Genomic DNA, 8,765 nt, shown 5'->3' with positions numbered 1-8,765 from the left:
ATGAAATGACCATTGACTTCAGTGGAACTTCAGGCTGCAATCTGTGGTGGGTTTCGGCCAGCAGAGTCCTGGATGGATTCTGTCATCAGGGGATGTTTAATGGCACAGAGATTTCCTGAGTGAAGAGGGCGCAAAGGTTATCTGTGTCCCCTCTCTGGAGCTGTGACTTGTGCCTTCCATAAATATGGATCTTGTGGTCTCTCCTCTAGCCCGGCTACATTGCTGACCAATATGCTGGGGCACCATGGAGACTCCTGTATGGCTTCCCTGTCCTGTACTCTTCCAATTTTGGGTATAGGTGGTGTGAAGGGCCTTGCATGAGTCCTATATCTTTTTTGCAGAGGGCCAGCATAAGGCCTATACACTACTTAAATCCTACAAAAGGCGATTTTTGAAGGCTCATATGTTCCTTAAATGCTGCATGCACTTTCTGCTTGACCTCTGACCAGGGATGAATATTACCAAGTGGGAAGATAATATCCAAAAGTTGTTCTTCTTCTGTGGTCAGTGAAAAGGATCTGGATAATGTGTATTAATTCATGGTCTATAGACTATAAAAGGTTATACAAAATTATGGGATATTTTTGTCCTGATTGATAATGTGTACAATACTAGTGTGTCACTGAGTCTTTCTTAAAATAATTGTTCTGTAATATCAGCAGTAGTATTTTGATGTATAGTATAGTAAATTTAGTAGTTCTCTGCTTAAAAATGGGGGGGGGGGGGAGAGACCAGGTCTGTGAACAGTCTGTCTGAACAACTACCTAAGTCAATGTCACTGCGAAATTGGCAAGCATCAGAAAATGTATTAAATGAATAGACAATTCAGTAATGTCCAACAGATAACTAAAATTGAAATTTTATTTTTTTCAATAATATTCATCAGACATTTTTCTGACAAGACTTTACTGAAAGATGAAGTGCAAATGGGAACCCTGTAAGAATGTTTATAAGAATTGTACATGACATTTCTTAAGCGCCACTAAGTACACATTGAATACTCTGTAAGTATATAGGCATAGCAACATGCAAGTGTCATGTACCTAACATTACAATGTGCATTTTGTTCACTTACAATTGTTGAGAAAATTAGATGCAGTAACTGAATTTCCATAGTCAGTGCAATATGCTTAATTCCATTGGATTTTACTTACAGCATGAAGTTTATATTTTTTCTTGAAATTCACTGCATGTGGAAGGATAAATTTCTAAGTCTAATAGCATAACACATTGAAGTTCCTATGAGATTACTGTTACATAGTGTATCAATGGAAATAGTTGATAGCTTTTCACAACTTTTTCCTTCTGTATTCTAGCAATCTTCCTGCAATATTGAAAGTGTTTTGTTGTTATAAAATATCTAAGCTAAAAGTAAAGGATGCACAGGGAATGGAGTTTGGAATTGAAGCCCTTAGAAAAGAACTTGAGATCAGCTCAAATATTTAGATTAAGGACTTGAGCCAAATGCTGTTGAACTCAATAGAAATGCTGCATTAAGAATTTTGAGAGTGAGTTATGTATGACTCCAGTAGTCCATGAGTCCAAATCTCAAACTCTTTGTTCATTGTTTAGCTGTAGTCAGTACATAAAAGCAGATGATTGCAAGGCTGCCTTTGTTTGTGTGTATATATGGAAACTACCTAGGGATATGGGAAAATCTAGTTACATTTAAATGAGGACTAAATATCCAACGTACTGCAGAAAGGAAGGGGAAAAGGAACAATAGTTCACTCCAAATATCCAAATAACATTTGTCTCCTCTTTTGAACCAACATAAATATTTATAAAACAGAACTTACCTTAAAAATGGGGGGTGCATTTAGTATGAAAACCCTCTAATAATTTTCATGTAGAACAAGAAAAAAAAAAGAAAAGCTAGTAATGTAAAAGAAAACAGTATCAGCAATTTTCAGCACTGTGTGCAAGGACAGGATAAGACTAAGTACAGAGATCAGTACTTACATAGGAAACACTTCTGGCTTGACCCTGGATACAGGGAAAGTGCTTAAGTACTGACCCTTGGCATGCTTAGCTTTTGCACCTGAAATCTTTAAAAAATTCTGTCACTTTTCCTTTGTAATAACATAAAGCATTCATTGGAAAGGAGAGTCTTTCTTCCACCTCAGCAATTGTTCCTTTTAACACAGCAGAGCCTTAAGTCACTTACACACAAAAGATGGGAGGGTGGGAGGGGAAGGACAGATCCTTGGCGACACGCAGAAGCGACGAAGCTGGTTTAACCAGCTACTTGAGGGCTTTTCATTGTGTTAGGGAATCCCCAGGTGCTCTAGAGTCATATCAGCTCCCATGCCATTTCCCCATTTGACCCTGGTGCAAAGGGCTTTGCTCAGAAAAATGGGCATGTCTGGGCACTGGCAATTCCTAACTAATGGGAACAGCCCCCTTGGAGGCCCAATGGCAGTAGGGGTTGGTTAGAAGGGCCATGGATTGGAATGGCATAAAACCATGTTTGCACGCACACACCACCACACCCATCATCCTTCTGAGTTGCTCCAAATGCAGTATGTTGGTGTGATACTTGAATAGCATTGTGGGTCTGAGCTAACTTCCCTTACAGTCTGTCAGATGACTGCCTTTGACTTTAGTGGTAGTTAGATCAGGCCCTCCTAGAACAATCATGTAGGAAATCCTGGTGTTGAAAAGTTTCAGAAATAATCTCTTCCATATTGACACATTGCTTTGCTTTGCTTTTTTTTTTGCACTAGAATCATAGAATATCAGGGTTGGAAGGGACCTCAGGAGGTTATCTAGTCCAACCCCCTGCTCAAAGCAGGACCAATCCCCAATTTTTGCCGCAGATCCCAAATGGCCCCCTCAAGGATTTAGCAGGCCAATGCTCAAACCACTGAGCTATGCTGCTGTAATCCTTGGATTGAGTATTTGTATTGTAAATGTACATTGGAGATATTATGTTTAAATAAATGATAAGTTAAAATATCTTGACAGCATGTGTATTACTGATGTAATGCAAAAACTTGCATATGGTTTTAGAATTGACATTATAAACCTACGTTCTTTGTTAGTGAAAGTAATTGTGTTACAGCTGAATTGTATAATATTCTTCTCCATATTTAATAGATAATGGTATGGTATAACTGTGTTTGTAAACATTATGGGATGCATCTTCAGCCAATGCAAATCAGCCTATTCTAAAGGAAATAGAGCTAAGTGGAGATATAGCAGCTGAGGATGTGGCCCTGTATCTACGGTATTACCCAGTGGGAATACCTACAACAGAAGATAGTAAAAATTGGGGTTGTGGGACAGAGGAAATTAGATAAAGAGCCATGAATGCAGCCAAGTTGTTTTCAGTGTCAACAGCAAAACTTACAATTATCCCTTTTAGAGGCTAAATCTAAGACTTTGTAATATTTTAAAAATGTATATAGACACTTCACAGCCAGTATTTAACGTGAGAGGTAGCTTAACAGTTTACCCCATGTTTTCAATTCCTACATTTCATCTAACTGGAATTGTTAAATCATAATATTATATACAAGCATGGAGTGATATTGTAAAACTTTAGTGAGTGCCGTTTCCTATATTACATTTAATATATTCATTTTCTTCTTTTGCTATTTCACGTTCTCTCACTACTTTCAGTGAATTACTTTTGGAAGGGTATGACAGAAAACAAGAAGAAAAAGATATAAAATTTCATGTTTAGAAAAAGTTAACTTTATCACTAAAGGCTTCCTCTGTACTTTGATGGAAGCAGTTTGTACTCACAATGTAAGATTACCTGACAGTATTGTGAAAGAAATAGTGAAAATTCCAGGTGGTTCAACAAAATAGAGGTCAGCATAATGCAGTTCTCCATTTCTTTCTCTCTGCTGTTCAAGCTAAAAAAACCCAGGGCATATGGAAGTACATTTCAGTATCTTAGCTTGCTAGACTTCCCCAAGAAGGAAAAAAGAACAACCTTGTTCTGTTGAGTCAAAAAGAGATTACTGACCAGGATTGCCAAACTTGCAGTATGCTGGTAATAAAGCCATTTACATTTGTGCTTTGTGCCACAAATGTAAATGAATTCTTACTCTGTCCTAAAAGCGTTTCAGTGGAGTCTCATAGGACCTCAATGGTACTAGAGGGGAGACAGAGCTAGTGGGGTGGAAGGACAGAGATGCATTATAATAAATTAAATATCATTGCAAGTAGAGGAATTAAGCATATTGCATTAAGCATGACTATTGCATGTGTGTGTACTTTAAAGTTATTTTCACTGCTAGGGTTTTTCTTCCCCTCTTTTAAAATAATCAAAATGCATATTATAATTACATAGGTTTCCAATATCCATACACAGGAAGTACAAGATACTTACATGTAAGTACACTGTAGTTACCTATATTTTTGCATAGTTTTTAGTGTGTACTTTGTGCCACTTAATAAAAAGCATTACTCAGTTGTTTCTATTAGCTGATTCAATTGAAGTAGCTGAATTTTTTTGGTACGTTCATCACAGATTACCATTCCTTAAGAGTGAGTAGATTGGACACTTGTAGTAATCTAGTTAGGTGGTGGGAAAAACTGTGGGGTGAACATGAAGTTTTATATCACCTCCTTATTAAAGAAATGGAATGTCAGATTCCTGGTGTTGATTTACTAAATTTAACTTTAGTTTGAACAGATTAGTAAAGGTAAGAGTTCCATTTTCCTTTTGGTAACACTTTACAATAAGTGGCACTAAATTACACTATAACTGCTGTGTTACATGGAAGTACATGTCCGTACATGGTAACTTCAGTGCTGTTTACAATCAGCTGAATTACATAATTACAGATGATCCTGTCCTTTCTTTTCATTGAGATAGTTATATCTATATTATGCTATAATGAAAATACACATTAACTTCCATGTATTATTTAGAAAAGTTGGTTTTCTTCATGTATTCTTTATAGAGGAAGTCTCAGTGCAAGAAATGTGAAGACATTTTTAAGTGTTCCAGATAAAATTCTTAGCCTCAACTTAAATATCAGGTTCTTTAAACTGCTTCTTGGATTCTCTGATGACACTAAACAGAATGGAAAGATGCACCCATTTGCCTGTGATGTCACATGCCTGTTTAATGATTATGTTGTCAGAGCATTAAAAAAAATAACATTGTTCTACATTTGAAAGTTAAAAATAATCAATGGACATTGTAAACTGGCAGTAATTAGCTACCTTGTCTTGGGTAAATTACATTGCATGTGTTTGTAGGTCTGGATGTTATACTAACATTCTAACTAACATGGTTCCCATTCGGAGCTTTCATTTTACACATTTAACAGATTTCTTGAGACTATAATGGGCTCAGTATTTCTGAATGGGATCTTTTTGTATAAAGGAGAAAGACAATGTGTTTTTATCTGTTGAATACTATACTCAGTTCTAAGTGAGCCATGATGTTGCTTACAAAGGGAATGGCACTGTATTTATTACCTTACACCCAGTGAAGTCATTTGAACATGTAGATGTAGATGGATGTAAAGAACTACACAATCAGAATTCTCAATTCATTTATACCGGGTGTAGTGTTTTTACACCCACTTTGCACAAATGTAAATGAAATTACAAGATGCAAGACAGTGGAAAAATCAGAAATCTATTGAAAATTAGCACACATTAAGAGTTTTAACTAAAAAAACAACCAATGTAATTTAAGTGTCCAATTTATTTCTGGTTTTGCAATGTTTCAATGCTGGTTTTACATGACGCTGACAAGACGGCTTTGAGTGGTCACATCTAAAGATGCTCTAACATTTGAAGGTCTCACTTGACATCATGGTAAGTAATGATTTAAGCAATGACTCTACAATTCAAGCAAAGTGCAGTTTAGATAGAATGTATGAAGATGTAAAAGCAGCACTGATGAACAGCTCCACTTCAATAAATAAGGCCCTGATCCAGCAAAAAACTTACTTTGAGTAGTTCCATTGAATTAGGTGGATCTTCTCACGTGCTTAAGTGATTTGTTGGCTCAAACCCTAAGTCATTAACCAGACTGAGATATACAGTATTGTAATGCTGTTAATGCAACTTACTGTTGTGACAAGAACCTTTCTGTTCTGGTACTAAACTAAATGATTTCCTTTGCCAACCTTTTAAAAGTGTATGCTTTGAAAGACATGAATATCTTGAAAAGCTCAATGTGTCTAGTCTCAATGTGTCTAGTAGCACCTACCTGGTTCTCTCAAACTACCATACTATATTAACATATTATTGCATTTTTCCACAGATGGTATGGAGTGAACTGTAAAAACAAGCATGCAATCACATCAATGCAGACTTATTTCTTTAAAATGTCATACTGTATATGATTTATTATGTTAACACTCAACCACATCATATTATTTATGTTCTGTATATTTTGAAAAAGTGCTGCTTGATCAACATCACCCTCTTTTTTCTTAGAAATTAACAAGATAAATGTTTCAACAAAAAGAAAGAAAGAAAACAATTAAAATACTATAATATTCTCCTTAATAGGCTTATACTCTTCTGATAAATAATCTGACACAGCACCTTTGTCTTCCATTTTATCTTAATACATGATGATGTATTCAGATTCTCCCTCCCCCACCCCCACAAAAAATAAATCCCAGGAGATAATCCTTTACACTAAGCCATCATGCTTTTAGACTTCACAAGTATAGCAACCATATAGAAATACTATTTTTCAAAGATGCAACACTTGGGAGAGAGAGATGAACTCCAAATGATACAGATTTTCATTCTCCAGCATGGAATCACTACCAAGAGTTGATCTGGCACCATTTTTATTTCAGTGGAAGAGGAAATAAGCCATTGGGCTTATAGTGTTTTGTTGTCATATTTAAGAACATGAGACTTTTAGAGAGACTTTCACCATAGAGCTAAAAGCATTGGCAGAAATTCTCTATCATTCACTGTGACATAAGTTTGTACCCCACAAAATGCATAGACAGGAATTTAATATAAAGAATTAGTCCATTTACCGTATACACAAAACATATATCATTTAACTCTTTTTTCTTTTTTTTTTCTTTTTCTTTTTTCTTTTTTTTTTTGGCAACCCAACATAGATAAGCAGCTGTGGAACTGCCAAATTAAAAATCGAGAATTTAGCAACATAACAGTATTTTTTAAGGATATTAATCAAATGTGGTTGTAATTCAAAACCTGAGGCTGTGCACTGGTTGTTAGCTTAAAACTATCTTTCCATATAACATTGTGCTTCCATTGTATAACAAAGAAAAATTAACAAGAACTAGAAAAGTTTGCTGCTGAACAGTGCTAGGACATACAGACAGAAAATACTAATACATGTTATCTATTTAGAATATTGATTTAAGTCATATCTAAAGGGATATAATGGACATTAGAAAATGCTTACTTGTGACTGACTTAGCTATAGCCAAAAAAGTTAAATATGTATCAAATAATGTTTAATTGGATTTATTATATGCACTATATACAGATAGGAAAATGCCTTGCAATTGTGCCCCATGAACACTACAAATCTGAATAGGCAGGTGAGTCCATATGACGCAAATAAATTATTAAAACCGAAATTATAGGAACGTATCTAATCTTGTGATCCCAAAAAGCAGTAAAAGGGCTGAATTAATTTGTTTCAGAATGAAGCTACAATTATCTAACTCTGCAGCATCTGTATAGATAATACAGTATGATTTAATTACCACCCAAGCATGGAATTAGTATCAAGGTACCATTTTTAATGACGTATTGATACTCCTTTTCCACCAAATCCAAGCATACAAGAAACTATACTATAATGTTTTCAGTTTGTGGTTCCTAGGGCATATGTTTCAAAAACAAGTTGCCTTTGAATTATAGACATGTATAAAACATTCTTTGTAAACCTCTAATCTTAGATTTAATGTTTTATGTAAGTACATTAGGTCCTTATCGAATAGTATTTGTTATGAAAATCATCCAATGACATACTGATAGGGACCATGGTAAAAGAAAACTGGAAAAGAAGAAAGCTATATAATATTTAAAAATGTAGAAAACTCAACAGCATGATTTAAGATGAAGATTAACATTGTTAAGGCTGTATATTCAAGCACTGTATGTTAAGAGAGCAATGGATATGAATTTTAGGCAATAAGAAATGTCCTGCATTGTGGATGGTACTGTAAAGAAAGAATGATGCTGTCAACAACTGATTGTTGGCATAAACTGGCTACTTATAGCAGTATGAAAGTTAATAAAGTTTGCAGAAGATGGCAGAAATGAATTCTGAAAGATGATAGCCAGTTTTCTCCAGCAGTCAGCCTGATAAGTAAAACTCAGAGAATCTAGGTCTGCATCTAAATGAAATACTCCTTTTTCTCCTCTGCATTGACTTGGCTGCCTTCTGCATTGATAATGGCTGTGTCAGCATCAGGTGCATCTTCAGCTCCTTTAGCTTCATTTGTTAAATATGTTCCTATGGGAATTAGTACAATAAAAAAATTAGTAATTTTACTTTAGGTAGTTTTATGCACAGTAGATCTGTAACAAAGATCTAACTGGTTTAATGAGTGGAGTGGTGCAGAACAGAACTTGATGCACAATTTTAGCATTAACTGTACTGGTACATATAACATTCTAATTTGGGCAAGTAGTAATTATGATTCATAACACTTGTCCCATATGCACATATATTTTCACATATCTATGGGGGGAAAAAGGTACAGCAGTTTCAAAACCATATTTTTTCTATCTCCAGTGGCATGAAGCAAAGAAATATTTTAACATACAATAGTATCACTGTG

The 8,765-nt window shown here is 35.2% G+C and overlaps 1 protein-coding gene across 3 annotated transcripts in view; it reads right to left on the bottom strand.

Annotated features, from left to right (window-relative positions):
- Window positions 1-834: 834 nt before the first annotated feature.
- Window positions 835-8,765, bottom strand: part of CADM2 (cell adhesion molecule 2) — a 1,057,057-nt gene continuing 1,049,126 nt past the window's right edge. For all 3 annotated transcript variants that reach the window (XM_048868916.2, XM_048868926.2, XM_048868936.2), the window contains one exon: window positions 835-8,437. In XM_048868916.2, coding sequence (XP_048724873.1) covers window positions 8,319-8,437 — 119 coding nt within the window. In that variant the 3' untranslated portion in view covers window positions 835-8,318. The remainder of the gene's footprint in view (window positions 8,438-8,765) is intronic.

Source organism: Caretta caretta, chromosome 1 (assembly GCF_965140235.1).
Source record: "Caretta caretta isolate rCarCar2 chromosome 1, rCarCar1.hap1, whole genome shotgun sequence".
In the NCBI taxonomy this organism is placed as follows: Eukaryota; Metazoa; Chordata; order Testudines; family Cheloniidae; genus Caretta; species Caretta caretta.
The sequence above is the reverse complement of the archived record's forward strand: the minus strand, read 5'-3'. Positions and strand labels throughout refer to the sequence as shown.